Below are 18,992 nucleotides of genomic sequence, written 5' to 3' on the forward strand. Positions count from 1 at the left end.
CCAGACGCGCTGACCGTTACTCCACAGGTGTGGACTTGAGATTTAAATTATATGGTTCAATTTTTTTTCAATTCGTTTATTTTACGACGCTTTATCAACTGCTATGCTTATATAGCGTCTGAGTGAGATGAAGGTGATAATGCTAGCGAGATGAGTCATTTGCTCTTAATGCGTTAAGGGAAAACCTCGGAAAAACATCAACCAGGTAGGCTAACTTGTCCATTCCAGGACTTCAATCCGGGCCCAGTAGTTTCACGGCAAAACCAGCGAATAGGGATTATAAAGAATGGACACTTCGCGTCGGTACTTTGATGTAGCCGGACTGATTTCAATGACCTTCAAGGAAGCTAAAGCGTGAGATTCTGCTTTCTCCCTAGAGTTGGTGCTGACATCACACCAGCTAGCAGTCGACACAGCGGAAATATAACACATATAATTAATACATCTAGGTACATTATGTACTCAAATAAAATAAATTGGATCCATAAAATAATAAATCCGTCATTAACTGTAATGTCTAGACTCTAGAGTTCCTTTATAATGAGAGTTGAGACGTTGACCCCAACAACAATTAAAATATGTAATGATGTGATAGCGCTGAAAATGGAAAAACAAAACTCTTACGAGAAGTAAAACTATATACCTATATTATATTATATACAAATATTAAACGAATTCGATACTTAATTTTATAATATATTATATTATTTTATAATATAATTTATTGTATCTGAAATATAAAATATTATTATTACAACTAGTTCGTCACTGAGAAATAAGGAAAAGCTGTTAACCTGAATTTATTTGAAGCAAAGCGTTACTGGATTATGCAATAAGGTAGGCGATGTTTGGATCCTGTGTCTCAATTCAATTCTCATTTATTATCTTAGCGTATGCTCGATTACACTAACCTCTAGCGCTTGAAAGTGGAACTATACGTTGGCGCGCAGAGAAACAAAACACAGGAAAATTCGCTGTGTCCATTCTTTATAATCCCTATTCGCTGGTCAAACCTGCTAACCGTTTGTGCATATTATACCTGTCTCAGCTGTAGGCTATCTTGCTTTGAAGTTATTCACGTTAGTTGTAAGCTAATCTTCCCTTTCGACATATTTTACTGCAGTTTTGAATACAGGATATATCTTCAAATGCATGTTTAATACTCAGAAAAGGGACATAAATTCTTTAAATTCTTCTATTTCTGAGAAAAATATTCAGACAAGTGATTTAAATTGAAATATATGCTATTATTACACGCAAACCAGTTAAAGTGAAACAGTTGCAGCAGCAGATCATGCACGAGTTGAAACAAATGCCTGTAATTAAGCAGCCCAACATGTCATCGGCGGCGGCCTTGCAACTTCCTTCCCTCAGTTTTCGGGTGATGTCAGTTCCCACAGAAGAGTCTCACTCAAGGCTGATGCTTATATATAAAGCCCTGGTGACAACTTCCTCCAACACTGACAACTTCATCATGAAGACCCTGCAAAGCACGCCTGTGGCCGCCATCTTGCTTCTCTTGGGAGTGGCGGACCTCGCCGTGGTGAGTTCCTCTTATTTTACAAGAAGATCACAACCCACGCCCCAGCTCTGTGGTGAGGTTTGTATGCACCCGAAGGTTCCCATTGGCAGGTCACTTCTCGTCCGTAGTAAGTGAAAACTTGGTAACAGAGCTGGGATGCGTACAGCACCTGGAGTCGGCTCAAATATAATACAGTGTGTCCCTTATTTTTCTCTCTAAAAATGCATTTTTTCTTACATGCAAATTAAAAATTGTTTCAAACAAAAGTATAAAGTAAAAATTAATACTAAAGGCAACATCTTTCTTGCAACCTTGTTAATTAAGGAGATACTTCATTTAATTAAATGACACGGTGCACAGCGAATAGGGATTATAAAGAATGGACACTGAGCGAATTTTCCTGTCTTTTGTTTCTCTGTGCGCCGGCGTTTAGTTCCACTTTCAAGCGCTAGAGGCTAGTGTGATCGAGCATACGCTAAGATAATAATTGAGTATAGAGTTGAGACACAGGATCCAAACATCGCCTACCTTATTGCATAATCCAGTAACGCTTTGCTTCAAATAAATTCAAGTTAACAGCTTTTCCTTATTTCTCAGTGACAAACTAGTTGTAATAATAATTTTTTATATTTCAGATATAATAAATTATATTATAAAATAATATAATACATCATAAAATTAAGTATCGAATTCGTTTAATATTTGTATATAATATAATATAGGTATATGGTGTTACTACTCATAAGAGTTTTGTTTTTCCATTTTCAGCGCTATCAAATCATTACATATTTTAATTGTTGTTGGGGTCAACGTCTCAACTCTCGTTATAAAGGAACTCTAGAGTCTAGACATTACAGTTAATGACGGATTTATTATTTTATGGATCCAATTTATTTTGAGTACATAATGTACCTAGATGTAATTAATTATATGTGTTATATTTCCGCTGTGTCGACTGCTAGCTGGTGTGATGTCAGCGCCAACTCTAGGGAGAAAGCAGAATCTCACGCTTTAGCTGGCTTGAAGGTCATTGAAATCAGTCCGGCTACATCAAAGGTACCGACGCGAAGTGTCCATACTTAGTTACCTATAGGCTGCGGTGCACATCTTGTTCAATATCATTTAACTTGTTCATGGCATGCTCAAAATTGTATCTCAGTGTACCATTCTAATAAAACACTAACTCATAGTGTACCGGTAAGTACTTTCTGTAAGTCCGAAGTAAAATACACTTTGTAGCATTGCAATGCCGTTATTGGGCCTTATTTCATAAAGGTACCCTAAGTGGCACATGATATACCAGGTTCTTAAGAACCATTCTTCTGAAGGTCATGTCATCGAGGAAAGGAATGGGTAGGCTGTGTGTGAATTCCAGTGTTCGGTCACATTTTACACGGTAGATAAGCTGTTGACTGTAGTCTATCTTCAAGGCACAGGCGGTACGTCTGGTAATTCCGCATATATGCAAGTACAGTCGGTTTGACATAATAAATTGTACAATTCCAACAATGCTTTCATTCCTTTATATGCAGTGTATATAGAGTAGATCATTACATCGAACAAGATATCACAAAGATAAAAAGCTCCAAAAAATTGTAACAAAAACTAAAAATTAAATGCAAAAAAATCACAAAAACTATGGAAATGTAAATTACCTAACAAACCAAATTATACTGTATACAATTTATTGATTTGTTTTTGACAATATTATATATTTGATTCAACTGAGTTATGGACACCAGGAATAAAAATACGAAAAACAAGTGCAAAGGAAAGAAATAAATAAGAAAAAGAAATAATAGAACAGACTTACAAATGCAAAAAGTAAAAGTATTATTTGCCTAATATACACGTATTTAGTGCCTAAGTTAGTAACTGAGCATATGAAGCTAAATAATAATAATAATTTATTTATTTATTTATTTATTACTAGCCATACCCGTGCGCTCCGCTGCACCCGTTAGAAATAAATATAAAGTAATTACATAATTAAAATAGGACATTTGATCCACGGAACATTCGTGTTTGATAGAAGGATAAATCGTTTAATATGTTCCTTAATTTAAATTGCATCCAAATAATTAAAATGCGATCATTTTGGTCCAGAGACACTCATTTGGTGCAATGACAATTCCTTTAACATGTTTCTTAATTTTTATTACATGCAACCATAGTTTAATGAAGATTGACATCATTTAGATTTAATGTGTATACTTTATTTTATTTGTTATAGGTTTCCATTGAATTATGGTAATAACTTAATTTTAACCCTTGTTTTCTACGTATTCAGTAAATGACGCTTGGGCCACTATGGTTCTGAACCCTTCAAATAAATTAAATAATATTATATTATATTATATCAGAAGTTACTGTAATAACATTATAGCATTATGTCCATCTAGAAAAACTACACTTTTCAATGGTGAAATAATAATTAATTATACAAATCGGTTAATTTAGCTTCCAATATTACTTCATACAAACACAGAAACATTCTCTATATGCTATCTTTAATAGCTTTCGATTGTTGCTGTCCAAGGCCCCTTATAGACGAAGTCATTTGTCTTTTAATTCATTACAGGGCCTTAGATGGCAGTTATTTTAATTTTAAAACTCATTTATCTCATTAAATATCAGTCCTATCAAAATTTTTAAGGAATAAAACTTATCGCGAATTATTTTTAAAGAAACTTTTGTTATGTAACATTTTTCACAGAAATCAATAATAAGCGAGATATTTCGATTTATTTAATTCAGGCCCCCTTATAACCCCCCTTTTAAATAATATATTTTGAATGCCATATAGCCTAAAATCTAAATTACAACGAACTTAATTTATATTCAAATTTTCATCGAAATCCGTTCAGCTATTATCGCGTGAAAAGGTAACAAACAGACAGACATACAAACAAAAATTTCAAAAAAGCGATTTTCGATTTCAGGATGGTTAATTATATATGTTAGGACCAATTATTTTTGGAAAATCGAAAATTACCAGAAACATTTCGGCTACAGATTTATTATTAGTATAGATTTTTTCTGGTGTAATTAAGGCCATCAGGCCTTCTCTTCCACACCATCACTGATGGTAAAGTTTTGAAGGAAAAAAACTAACGTTGATTGAAAGGAACTGTAATGAATAACTACGTACCGATACACATTCTTTATGTTTCAAATGAAAAATTTGCCGTTCTTTCTATTAGAAGTTTCCTCATTGAAAAACACTTTAACAATGAGCAAAGCTTTCACAGTTTCTACAGATAACCTATTCTTTTCGTTTCCCCAGGAGGAATTCATCCTGGAAAAGTCTTTCAATACTAGCTTAGTTATTACCACGTCCGCTAGAGGCACTGTTCCCGCAACATGACAGTGTTGCCAACTGATAAGACATTTTTATGAACCGAAGTTGTCGGTTTCTTGGCAATTACATGTTTTAAGTCAAGAATAAGAGTGTTAAACACAAATCCACAAATACGGGACAATTCTGCGTCCCGAAGAAGTTTATCGGGACGATACCGTAAAATACGGGACACATACGAACCCTAGGTAGGCCTATGTTGTGAATTTCCGGATATTTTCCATAATTCAGATCTGTTTGATGTGTTACAGGTTTCACGTAATCTAAAAAGTAGAGGTACAAACTGACGGTACGTTCTGTTTCAGGGATTCTCCGGTCGAGCTTTTGAAAGAGCGAAAGAAGTCGATGCCAAATGTAGAGAGGAAAACAAAATCGAAAGGGGTAAGTAGACACATTATGAAGCATTCAACTTCGCACATGCACATTGTCTTGTTTTACATTCGCGTTGGAGACCAGAACAGAACGACCCACGCATCACAGCCATTGTGTGCCCTACACCCTGTGTTCATTTGAAAACTTTCCACTTTCAGCGGGCAAGATTTTGAGGAAAAACACATGCGTTTAGTTTTAGACGGAGAAATTCAAAGCCACTGGTGACTGAATTTACTGCCCTTCACATCCACTTCTGAATTTCAAATTGCACCCCTACCTTCAGACACATCATTTTAAAGGGAAGATGAACCCTATTCGTCTACAAAAATAAGTAATAAGTTGAATGAATGAATGAATGAATGAATGAATGAATGAATGAATGAATGAATGAATGAATGAATGAATGAATGAATGAATAATCCATCCGTTTCTGATATATCCGGAAACTTCTTTCTTAATGAATAACAATAATACGATTATAGGGATTAAAATGAATAGAAGCCATTATTTTATAACAAATGACAATAGAAAGAGAATCACAATAGTCCAAGGCCTACTGAATTATACCTAAAGATCTTACTTACACAACGCTATATGACCTAAGATGTTAAAGAGTTTATATATATATATATATATATATATATATATATATATATATAGAGAGAGAGAGAGAGAGAGAGAGAGAGAGAGAGAGAATGTGGACAATTCCATGGCAACAGGAACTCCAGTCATATAAGGTAAACAACAGGAGTGCACACAGTAAAAGCACAGCATCTTCATAATACTGTATTGTCTAATGCGAATTAAAGTTTAATTCCTTAAATGATATGTTTCTGTCTTATCCCAGACAGAATTAACTAGAAGGATAGGGTTTGTCATCCCCTTTAAAATAAGGTTCAGTGGAAAATCAACTATGACGGGTATTAATACCTTAAAAACAATATACTTTGCATACTTCCACTCGGTAATGAGTTTTGGAATAATATTCTGGGGAAATTCCACTGATAGTAACAATAGTGCCAAATCTAGGGAATCGTGTAGGACTATTTTCAAAAAACTACAAATAATCCCCATGGCTTGTCAGTATATCTTTTCATTAATAATCTTCCTCGTATGTAATCGTGAAAACTTTATAACTAAATCAACACTTCATAGCATAAATAGGGCCTACACGTCAAAAAAATGACTTTCATACTCCATCGGCAAGTCTATCGTGCTATCAAAAAGGAGTGCGTTATATGGCAGTAAAAATTTTTAATAGCCTCCCTATCGATATAAAAAATGAAACTCAAAACATAAGATTATTTAGGGCCAAATTAAAGAAGTACCTAATTTCTCACGCCTTCTATTCTGTAGGTGAATTCATGACATTCAATAACACTTCATGAAATTGATACTAAAACTTTGTGTTGTACTAGTAGACTATATTGTAAATCTCGTCTGTATATATTTCATCTAGACTTTGACTATAAATTAAGACTTTATAATAGTATTAAGTTTTTTGACTTGTTCCATATTCTAGCTGTAAGCAATGTATGAATACCATGGAATGTTAATAAATAAAATACAATACAAAGGGCAGTTTTGCAAATCACCTGCTCAAATTATGTTTGTGTGGACTAGCGTCGTGCATTACAGGCGCTAAGTTCGGTTCAAGTTTGTCGTGTATGAACGAGTTCGATATTCCACCTTGTTACAAAAATATTCCCTGTCCTCCACAGCCCTTCGTTCAGGTTTTAACTCTTTAAGGATTTTAGCACAGACCTTGCGATTAGTTTTCATATGAAATAAGACTAAGTTTGTAATGTCTGGGTTGCATTTCTCATGTCCGAACACAGCAGGACTAGTGTGGACGAATCGCCAGACAAGCTAGAGGACAATCAATAGAGACGGACAGAAAATGGGCAGACAAACAGCCAAAATATCGAAAACCGTTAATTTACTATGAAGATTACCGAGAATGTATTATATTCCCCTAAAAACCCGAAATATAATTTTTTAGTTCTTTATTATATTTTCCATTTAATGACAAAGTAAGTACCATGTCTGTGACCGGCAGAGCGTGAAATTATTGTTCGTCAGAACATGGTAAATACAGACGAGTATCGGTGATCATGGCCCTGGAATGCAGTACAGATCACTGTATACTAGTGTTCACTTTATGGAGTGACATCATGTTGCTATCAGTAGAGGCTCGGTTGCCACATGGTCATGGCGCGAGTTAAAACAGAGTAAAGGCCCATTCACAATGAAAATTAAACATAACCGTAACATAAACACAGAAGTTTGCGCCCAGGCTACCAAATGGGATCATTCACAATGATTCACATAAACACTGACATAAACATTACCGTAAGACGTTAACATGGAAGTTTGCAAACTCCAAACTTTCATGCTTATGCTTACGTGATTTGCAAACAGAACACAATCGTGGAGCGCTGAAGTATACGACAGAATATGAGGAAATGGCGTCGTTGTTATGTTTCCATGGTTACCAAGTATGTTTGCTGTTGTGTTTATATTCCCATCGTGAATGATGGTATGTCTTCTTGATTTTACTGTAACGTTAAGTTAACGCTTACGTTATGTTTAATTTTCATTGTGAATGAACCTTTACGCGCTTTACAGGTCTCAACAGTATATTTAAGATATGCGTATGACGGAGTATTAAAAGACTAAGTATATGATTATGTCTCGAATCCAGAATATTGTACGAAATGGAAATATAAAAATTGGAGATTTATCCTTCGAAGAGGTGGAGAAGTTCAAATATCTTGGAGCAACAGTAACAAATATAAATGATACTCGGGAGGAAATTAAACGCAGAATAAATATGGGAAATGCCTGTTATTATTCGGTTGAGAAGCTTTTGTCATCTAGTCTGCTGTCAAAAAATCTGAAAGTTAGAATTTATAAAACAGTCATATTACCGGTTGTTCTGTATGGTTGTGAAGCTTGGACTCTCCCTTTGAGAGAGGAACAGAGATTAAGAGTGTTTGAGAATAAGGTTCTTAGGAAAATATTTGGGGCTAAGAGGGATGAAGTTACAGGAGAATGGAGAAAATTACACAACTCAGAGCTTGCACGCATTGTATTCTTCACCTGACATAATTAGGAACATTAAATCCAGACGTTTGAGACGGGCAGGGCATGTAGCACGTATGGGCGAATCCAGAAATGCATATAGAGTGTTAGTTGGGAGGCCGGCAGGAAAAAGACCTCTGGGGAGGCCGAGACGTAGATGGGAAGATAATATTAAAATGGATTTGAGGGAGGTGAGATATGATGGTAGAGAATGGATTAATCTTGCTCAGGATAGGGATCAATGGTGGGCTTATGTGAGGGCGGCAATGAACCTGCGGGTTCCTTAAAAGCCAGTAAGTAAGTAAGTATGACGGAGTATTTGAAATGCTTATGGTTTACACTTCTACACCCAAAATAACAGCGGCGGGCACAGTTGTAAGCAACTACATGTAATCAAGATGTCTCGGAGTAATAAGACATCACTGCATATTAAGCACGTGGCCTGGAGTTGTGTGTTTGGCAGCACTGTCCCGCAGAACAAGAGAACATCGCACCGAGATCAGATGACATCAACGAGTTATAATACTAATATAACTCGTTGGACATCGTATTGCCAAAGGACTAGAAAGATAGTCTATATAGTCGGACTTAAATAAAAAAACTAAAGATTATATACAATGAAAAAAAAAAAGTAAAAGCCGATAATTTCATTTTGTTCGTTATAAATATTTTCGTAAATTATAATGTCTATGTTATTGATTATTATATCTAGGCCTATATTAATTTGAAGCAAATTCAAGGCGCGTCTGTCATGTCACAAGACGTGCGGCTCACGACAGGAAGAACTTAGCTGTGACGTCAAACTGCGCATAATTGTAACACTCCGCCCTTTTGAAAACCGCCATATTGGATACAACTCTGAAATTTCAAATGGAAAAGGTGTCCTGTCTAAAATCTGTAAAATTTTGTTACAAAACTAATGGCAAAATCGGTTTTAAGATACCTTGATTTCTGTAGAAAATATCGCACATTAAATTATACAACTTTCAGTGGAAAAAATTTAGAAATCTTCTCACTATTCGTGAGCTGCCACAAGGGACAAAGAGTACTTAACCATATACATGTTTACAAGTTCAGTGGACCATTAATTTTGTTTTGACTATCAGCGTATTCCGAATCTCACCGGTCCGGTGGCATCAATGACGTCACGTTGCAGCGAAATAAGGAACAAAACTGCTGGAAGGATCGATGGCTGTCATGGCGACTGTACAAGTTGTTGTTTGTGCTACGCTAGCAAAACTTTGCGAAAACTTTGCCATCTCGTTCAAAGAAAAGATAGCATAAACAATTTATTTCTTGAACCGGTAGTAATAACTGGTCCGTTGACATGTTCGCTCATAAGCCATTAACATATTGTTTTTACGTTGTGCTCATTACAAGCAATACAGCAGAACTAAAGCAGAACACACCGCCATGACACAACAGTACACGATGTCATTCGTCTGCTAATTCCCGCCCTATACAAGAACAAATCAGATTCACTGATGGAGACTGCCACCACCTCTGCAAGTTGATGGCACCGGTGCGACACCGGTGGAGCATCAATGACGTCATCGATGGAATTCGGAACACCGTGATGCCATCGGATTGCTCACCGGTGAGATTCGGAATACGCTCAATGAAACTCCTACAAGTATATAGCTGCAAATACATTTTGTGATTGGTGGAAATATACCTAGTTTTAGAGAGGCAAGTGTTACAAAGAAGTAAAGAACGCTAATGAACTTGGTTTCATTTCGAATATAGGTGATGCTTCAGGAGAGCAATTGATCCTTTCAATGCAGCTAAAGTTACAATCGGAATAATAGTTGTAGGTATTCCAAGCCTTTTAAACACATCTTTCATGAAGAGAGTAGCGGTACCTCTTGCTCCAACCAGAATAACGACATGGGTTATCACTGGCAGTAAAACTAAATAGGCCTAATAAACTAACACATAAATATAAATTGTTAAAAATTTGATGAAACAAGTGATCTATAAAACAACCAATAAAATATTTAACTATTGGTACATTTTAATTTATCTGTTTTATGGATACATGAACTCAGCAGTCTTTCCTTTCGAGCGATTTTTTAAAGAACTCAACATTTTAAGTTCATTTTTCACAAGATTAAAATATAACATTTAAGGTTCATAAAATACATCGACAGAAAGGTTTGCACCATAACTGTCAAAATTCTACCAATGTAACAACGCCACAAATTTCAAGTGTTTATAACTTAGTTCATGAGCCATAACAGTGTCCAAACTTCACAAAATATTCTTGAATACATGACACGAATATCTTCATCATTACAGTTTCTCCTTTCAGACCTTGGCTCTTCTTCCTCTTTCAGGTCATCAGTGATTACATTAAAATAACTTTCATAGGGATTCTTATTTTTTTTCATTCTTTCACTTTGCAGTTAATGATTCGGAGTAGGCCTTCCACTCTTTACGACTACAAGTCTGTCTTCGTACTTAAGCTGGGAAAGGGGATTATCCAGCAACAGTTTCACTTTGTATGATTCAGACTTTGAATATTTATCTAAGAAGAATCTAACTCCACACACTATTAAACAAAAATATTAGAAATACATTGCCCGAGTGACACTATAGTAAAGAAAACTGCACACATTCCAACGCTTGCAACAGCATGCTTCGCTTCCTCCCACCACAATAATAACACGTGGCTTCTACTTGGTTACACCCTGTATGGAGTAATGGATTACGCAAACATTATAATTACAGACACATCCACACCCTGTGTCAGATATAATTTTCACGGAATATTTAAAATACATTATTGTTCACTCTTTATTGTGCAATTTTGGCGAAAATTTGAAAAATATATTTCACATTTCTCTGTAGTGTTACTGTCCACAATTTTGTCGTACGTCCGGAGCGACTCGGAGAAGCTCGGGGGCATTCGGGTTGAGGCCGCGATTCGAGAAACCGAAACACATTGCAGTAGTCCTAATATCGACCCTAGAATTTATTCAAATCAATAAATAAATACTTTCATCTAATTAGTTTAGTCAGTCAGTCTTAAAATGTAAGTAAGCACTTGATCATTAGTGAATATTAATTTTAAGATGTTATTTACTGTAACTCATCCACGTAATTTTGTTATGTATCGAATCCTCCCCTGGGCACGATATCGCTGTATTTCAGGGAATGATAGAATTTTGTTCCTTGCATATTTTTACATTGTCTATGAACTTAGTGAACTCTAATACACTAATTCACTTGTTTCTTATTTCAGGGTACTTCGAAAAATTTATCAAAGCTGAAATCGAGAATAAAGACCCGGAGGAGAACTACAAGGTACGTCTTCCGATGGCGCTCGAACTGTTTCGATGCCATTGCCAAACGCTATACAGGGTTATTCAAAATAATACATACAGTTTAAAAGAAAATAGAAAGGATATTAGCATGCATACGATTATGTGACTTCCACTATAAAATTGGATTTGTTACGATGTTTATTTTAACCATGTTTCTCAAAAGTTGTTAGTGCTTACGTAACACAATTAAACAAAATGACGACGCCCAATCAAACGTAGCCTATATTAAAAATTAGCGGTTAGTGTAAGAACTAGAGATGTTTCTTAGTTGAGCTTGTTTATGACGTTGAATTCTTGATTTTTTTTTAATTGTTTTTAACCTTATACAGCAGAAAATGTCACAGAACTAATAAGCTTATAATAGGCCACGGCTAAAAAGGTAGGAAAGTGAAACAAAGAAACAAATGAGAACCGTGTAGGTATAATGCAGACAAATCTTCAGTGTCTTCCATTAGAAACTAACCAACCATAATAGACATATTTCTATAGCAGATGTTAACAAATATTTGGAAGCGAAAATATATAACATTTTATTTCATATCAAAATATTGTCAGTTAATTTTAAAAACAACACAATAAAATGTTCGTCTACGAGACAAGTGCAGCATGCTTTCCTTCCGGTGATAAATACTATTGGCTAATGGAAATCTATTTACTTTCGAGTGCTAATATTATGTTATTGTCTACAGATAAATAAATTTCACTTTGCCATCTTGTGACTGACGTTTTAAAGTTCTTCACAATTTCTTAACGTATTTTAAGAGAAGCATCATTTTCGAACGACTTCCTTTCATCTTGAACATATTTATATGACTGTAATATAAAAAGGATAGGGACCAATGGCGGGCTTATGTGAGGGCGGCAATGAACCTTCGGGTTCCTTAAGTGCCAGTAAGTGAGTAAGTAAGTAAGTAATATAAAAATACTAAAGAATTGTTATTTATGTGATCTTAAATGCAAGTTTGTTGTGTTTCAGTGTTTCATCAAATGCGTCATGATAGAGCTGCTAGCTGTAAGTATTTGTTTTTAACTACTGCATGTTATTATATATTCTCAATGTATTTCTTGTCATTAAATAAGTTATCATCATTATCATCATCATCATCATAATGTTGGCTGTTCAGATGGAAGGTATCACAGATAAAAATATCTCGGATAGTATTTATTACAGAATTGTGGTTCGCGACTCACTCGTAATCGAATCGTGGTCCTTTGCCGCAGTGATTTATTACTGAAGTGTGAACACATAATTAAGTCTGTTCATTATATACACAATGTAAATAATGTAATGAGCTTTAGATGAAATCGACAAATATACAGTTTCTGTCTTCCTATATAGAAATCAATTAGTTTTGTAACTCATATGGATTTAAATTCTTCCAGCTAAAATACCAAAATAGTGAATAACTGTTGATGTGGTGATGCTTGCAGCTGAACGACGAGGGAGAGTTCAACATCGATGAGGAGTTGGAAAACGTGCCTCCAGAAATTCTCGAAGAAGGACATCGCATAATCAAGGCCTGTCACGGCACACGTACGTAATCGACGCACATTTAATATGTTGTTGTTTTCTAATGCCAGGTGTTTGACAATAAAGTCATTTGACCTCTTGCACTCCAATATTTTTCAAAGATATTATCATGGTCAGCCACTGAAGCACAGATTTTGAGGTGTTCCGAATCCATTTCTTGGTTTGAGTTGCACAATGGGCAGTTAGGGGACTGATATATTCCAATTCTATGCAGGTGTTTGGCCAAACAATCATGGCCTGTTGCCAATCTAAATGCAGCTACAGACGATTTTCGTGGTAAATCGGGAATTAACTGTGGATTTTGATGCAGAGAGTTCCATTTTTTCCCTTGGGATTGTGTTATCAAATTTTGTTTGTTGAAGTCTAAGTATGTGGATTTAATAAATCTTTTCACAGAGTAATACGTAGATTTAGTAACAGGTCTGTAAGTAGCAGTGCTGCCCTTCTTTGCTAAAGCATCCGCATTCTCGTTTCCCAGGATTCCACAATGGGATGGTATCCATTGGAATACAATTCTTTTATTGAGTATTATTAGTTGAGAGAGCATTTTAGTTATTTCTGCTGTTTGAGATGAAGATATAGATTCGGTACTTTTCTCTAAAATAAGATAGAGGCTAACTGTTAAAATTTATCTTTCCTTATTCTCCTTCTACAGGAGTCAGTCCACACCTGTGGAGTAACGGTCAGCGCTTCTGGCCGCGAAACCAGGTGGCCCGGGTTCGATTCCCGGTCGGGGCAAGTTACCTGGTTGAGGTTTTTTCCGGGGTTTTCCCTCAACCCAATACGAGCAAATGCTAGGTAACTTTCGGTGCTGGACCCCGGACTCATTTCACCGACATTATCACCTTCATTTCATTCAGACGCTAAATAACCTGAGATGTTGATACAGCGTGGTAAAATAAGCAAATAAAATAATAAAAAAATACAGGAGCCAGGGTTAAGAACTCGAGCCTTTAAAAAGTAGATGTAACTTAATCCTTTCTTCGACGTAAGATCTCTTTGACATCTACCAGTTCTGCAGGTTCTACATCCTCAGCTGCATTACTGATTCATTACAGGCCTGCCAACATCAGACCAGTCAGTCTCTCAATCCTTTCAGTGGACATTCTTTTCTCCTCCCCTTAGACAATTTGCCACGAGTTCACTCATATTTCCACTTGGGGTCTGATCTACTGTATATCTGACCTGAAAACCTAGCCTTCCTGCTTCTAACCTCTCATCTCAGAGTTCGTTTCACTGTTATCTTCTGGATTCTTAGTACTTTCCTAAGACGACAGTTTATAACACTTTCTAATTGTATTTTTAAATCGTAATTTTCTAATGTTGAGATTTTATTTTCAAGGAAATTAAGCACTAAACGTTTTTACTTGACTTTTCGCCTTGTTTCTCAATTTGGATTTTCATTTCAAATAAAGGCCTTAAATAGAAATGAAGGCAGCTCTTCAATGTTGCAGTACTGAGTGCCACTTTCTTCATGATTAAGGCTTTGACTAGAATGCCTTTCATTTATGTCGGTCTTGTTAAGCCTGGATTGATAAATATCTCTGAGATTGTTACTGCTCATGGTCATTTCATTAGTCTGACAGGCTACTATGAAATATAATTGAAAATTGAAAAACTTGGGCTTACTAACAAACACAATTTTACATATTTGAACAATGTGTTAAAGTAAAGACGTATAAAAATCTGTCCATATTATTTATTTAGAGCACTCATAACATATTTTCCTTTAGTGCTGCGAACATCTGTAAAATTCACACTTTCCATTAACTATACTGTAGCTATCTTAAAACTGAATCTCTTTACTAACAAGAAAGGCTCACCAAGTGATAATGGATCTTCACAACGGTTTTTTCCTCATACATTCCATTTGAAATGAGAAATCTCCCTATCAATTTCTACATCCGGAGAAGGCCTAGTCTTTGAGACAAGATTTTTTCTAAATAATCGCTTCACACTCATATAAGTCTCATATTTCCATTACCACCGTAAAGAAGGAATGTTTAAGGCTTCATATGTTTATGATTGTCCTCAAAATCAGATTATGAAAGCTCACCTCTTCAAGTTGTTTCAAGAAGTATACTTTCCATCTGTCAGTAATCACAGCATTCTTTTTGTAGACTCGTGGACCAGTTACCAAAGTAGGCAGCTATAGAAAGAATAACTGCAGAAGGTAAAATGGTGGAAGTGTTAACAATTCCAAAGCACACAACTCCGATTGTTCAGCCTCTTAACGTTTATGACTTCAGGCCTTGGAAAATTTTCATTCGGAAGTTCTCTGATAGTGTTTTGTTACTTGGCACGAATATTATATTGCATAAGAGAGATAATGTGATAACACTGCAGTCTTTTAACACATGATCAGTTTTCATTTCCTACATAAATATGTTTAAATATGGCTGGCATAAAGACGCATATCTTGACAAACAAACCTGATAAATTCGTCACTCTGTAGAATTCTGTTTTCACGTTGATGTGCAGAACTTCTCTAAATCTGACTGCGAGAAACTTACTTTTCTGAAATGTTCGTGGCGCAAAGTTCCTCTGTGTTTTGAGAATTTTTACGACGATTTCCAGTACTGTGATCGGTACAGTAAGTAATTTCAGGTATGCTTACATTTCCTTATCATTTCTTATAGACTGTTCTATAGTCAATTTAATGAATATTATGTATCTGATGTGCTATTTTCGTAACTGATATTATTTAAGGAGATTTTGACAGTTCGATAGGCAGCTAGATGAGATTTATTGCCTGATAGGTCTAGCACACGGCACTGTTAGCATTAGCTTTATAGCAATGGATTGAAGAATTTGAAAGAATCGTATCTCTAAAACTAAGCCCTTTCCGGTTGTATAAATTTATAGGGAGTTTTCTTATTTCAAATGGAACGTATGGGGGAAAAATCGTTGTGAAAATTCATTATCACTTGGTGGACTTTCTTTGTTAGAAAAATAATTTTACGAAAGTACAGAAGAATACAGAACTTTCGCCATATAATTTATGATATGAATTATGTGTACAAAAGTATCGAAATTATACTATTCATAAACTTTCTTCCCTAAGGCGACAGAATATCGAAATATACTGACCTCTATATGATACAACAACTTTCCAAAACCAACTCATGCCAAATGTTATATGCGATGTGATAGCATTACAGCTGGATATAGGGGAATATGGGGCAGGACGGGGTATAGCCTCTATCTTCCCAACAAGTAGTGTAATCTACCGAATTATTTTTAGAACTTCGTCAACTCATGTAAATACTCGTATATCATCACACAACACTTACTGCCATTCCTTGCATCTGTTGTATGTTATTCGGTTGCTGCATCATATTGTATCATTCATTTGCAACTTTAAAGTGTTTTCTTGTCACACGTAAGTAGAAATGAGATTTATTTAGATAATCTATTTTAATGTCATATTATAGAGTGCTTACCTGGCTTTTAATTCCAAAACTTTTTTAAATTCCGTGCGTTATTTTTCCTGCCAATTCCTCATAACTTAGAAATTGTGACTGTGGGGCAAAACGGGGTGGGGCGTAACAGGGCAGTACCCCGTCCTGCCCCACGTTATATTTAATTAAATTTCACCTCCTGTAATGGGTAGTTCGTTCTGTTGTTTGTCAGAAGAAGGTTGGATTAGATGCGTATCATGTCTGAAATGGGCTCACAATTGTTGCTCAGGAGTAGACAGTGAAGACGAGGATGCCACGCACATTTGCGTATTTTGCGAATGACTTTTTCTCAAGTAAACTTGTAAAATGTTGTAGTATTCACACTTTCAGTATATAATTTTTGTAACATTTGCCATTTAATTATTACAAAAAATAGATACCCCATTTTGCCCCATACCTGGGGCAGAACGGGGCAAAACACACATTTCGGAAAACTAATTTATTTTAAGGTTATAATGACCGGATTTCACCCGAAGTGCACATTTTTTTACTTGTTTACAGTGTAATAAAAGCATATATGTCATAAAACCCATACATTTACATTATTTGATACCAAATAAAAGCATTCAAACATTAACTACCCCGTCCTGCCCCATGTTCCCCTACCTAGGCAGTAAAAGTTTTTGTAACTGCAACTCACAGCTTTCTTGCAAAAATGGCGCATTACAGTACTACCATGAACAGTAAGAAACATGGGGCAGAAATGTTAAGCTAGGAACATACTAGAGCCATTCGCATGGCAGGAAAGGAGACCAATAGTCCAGTGCCATGTGCAAGCCAACACTTTCCCAAGTGTGCAGGCTATCTAACCTCATGCATTGTGTGTCACCAGACATTTAGTTACAATACTGACAGTGCTCAAAGAGGATCTTTTCTTCTTAAGAACCAACCTGCTCTTTCTGAGGCATTGCAATGCAGATTCTTTACATTGCAGAGGGAAGCAGCGCATGCGACACTGCCTACCAGATGCACAAATGCTACCACAACCAGAACCCAGAGGTAAGGACCTCCCGAAACAAGACTTTCATGTTTATGTACCACCTTAAATTAACTATATTCAATTCTGAATGAGGACGTGCAGCACTTGTTTTTACGTTCACGAAGTCACAGCCTAACCAGAGACAGACGATTGTATTGATTTAATAATTTATGGTATTTTCGAATGTCTGAGTTTCGCAATTAGTATTTCATTGTTTTTTATTTGTCTCCGTTTTTATAAACATACATATTATTTTGTCACATGAACAAGAAAATATTAAATTTACCTGTTAGCAATCCTGAGAGGTTCCGGCGAGAAAGTTGCTGAAATTGTGACCAATTGGCCAGATATTAATTCCTGCAATGAACAATATCATAACGATAGGCCTACTGCTTCTTAAATCAAACTCCTGTGCGGATGTAAGTTTCGAGAATAAATTTGTAATGCTCTGTTGTAACATTCATTTACCGCTCAAGAAATATTAAAAATAATTTAATGCAATTTATTTATAATAACATGGATGGCATTTATTTCTTGTTTTTAATATACGCCTGCATTCATTTGTTGACAAAACAAAAGAGCAACATCCAATATCAACAACAGACATGACCTACATTGTTTTGTCTTAAGGGTAAACTCGCTTCTTGATAATGACCTCATGGATATTAATAAATTATGGAAACAAGTGCAGAGAAAACTGAACAGGGAATTCTTTAAACTGGTCGAGTTAATAGCGAAAAGTTGTATTGCATTCTGACAATGTAAGTAGCCGCCATTTTGAATAATTAATCTGTTCATTTACGTTGAAAATTATGTTAATGTATTGGATTTTCTGTGTATCAATTTGAAAGTGTGTATCAGCTATGTAGCCTACGTTGAGGAAAAAAAAAAAGGTATTTTATACAGTCAATTGATCAGTGCTCGAAGCTATGCCTCCCAGAGTGAAAACACAGCTGTAATTGTAATTCCCTTACAGCCAGTGACATTGCTATTCTAGTCAGGTTTACAGAATTATTACGCTGTGCTTAAAAGCTGTTTCAATTTCTATTTCACAGCTGTACTCGCTTGTCCTCCATTACTGGGAAAACGCATCTCAATAGTAAGTATTACACTTCGTAAGCAAACTACACGCAATTCATGAAATAGGGAAAGGTAGAGCTGTAGAAGTTATTTATAAAAATAGTAAAGTGAGAGATTAATGAGGAATCGTTTTTAGCACTAAGTTGAAGAAAGCACTACTAACTTTTACACAACACTTACTACGCCTATAAAAATCTTAACACTTCCAAACAGTTTAACACTCGAACACTTACACTATGTCTGTTTATTTACGAAACTTTTCGCAACACTAAAAACTTC

General features: G+C 35.6%; 2 protein-coding genes across 2 annotated transcripts in view; one reads left to right on the forward strand and one right to left on the reverse strand.

Annotated features, from left to right (window-relative positions):
• Window positions 1–18,992, reverse strand: part of frc (fringe connection) — a 267,265-nt gene that overhangs the window by 182,378 nt on the left and 65,895 nt on the right. The gene's annotated exons all lie outside the window — the stretch shown is intronic.
• LOC138713933 (general odorant-binding protein 56d-like) lies at window positions 1,390–18,835 on the forward strand. The gene is made up of 7 exons (XM_069846475.1): window positions 1,390–1,543; window positions 5,186–5,261; window positions 11,581–11,642; window positions 12,639–12,674; window positions 13,094–13,196; window positions 17,589–17,653; window positions 18,689–18,835. Exons 1-7 carry the CDS (start codon window positions 1,421–1,423, stop codon window positions 18,731–18,733), a joined length of 510 nt encoding a protein of 169 aa, XP_069702576.1. The 5' UTR covers window positions 1,390–1,420; the 3' UTR covers window positions 18,734–18,835.

The sequence above is a fragment of the Periplaneta americana genome, chromosome 14 (genome assembly GCF_040183065.1).
Source record: "Periplaneta americana isolate PAMFEO1 chromosome 14, P.americana_PAMFEO1_priV1, whole genome shotgun sequence".
Classification (NCBI taxonomy): domain Eukaryota; kingdom Metazoa; phylum Arthropoda; class Insecta; order Blattodea; family Blattidae; genus Periplaneta; species Periplaneta americana.

Bases quoted from the DNA above. Each gene is read 5' to 3' on its own strand.
- LOC138713933 (XM_069846475.1), top strand. From the start codon at position 1,421: ATGCTTATATATAAAGCCCTGGTGACAACTTCCTCCAACACTGACAAC. The intron at 1,544-5,185 runs GTGAGTTCCTCT...GTTCTGTTTCAG, and splicing joins GAGTGGCGGACCTCGCCGTG to GGATTCTCCGGTCGAGCTTT. The intron at 13,197-17,588 runs GTACGTAATCGA...TTTACATTGCAG, and splicing joins CAAGGCCTGTCACGGCACAC to AGGGAAGCAGCGCATGCGAC.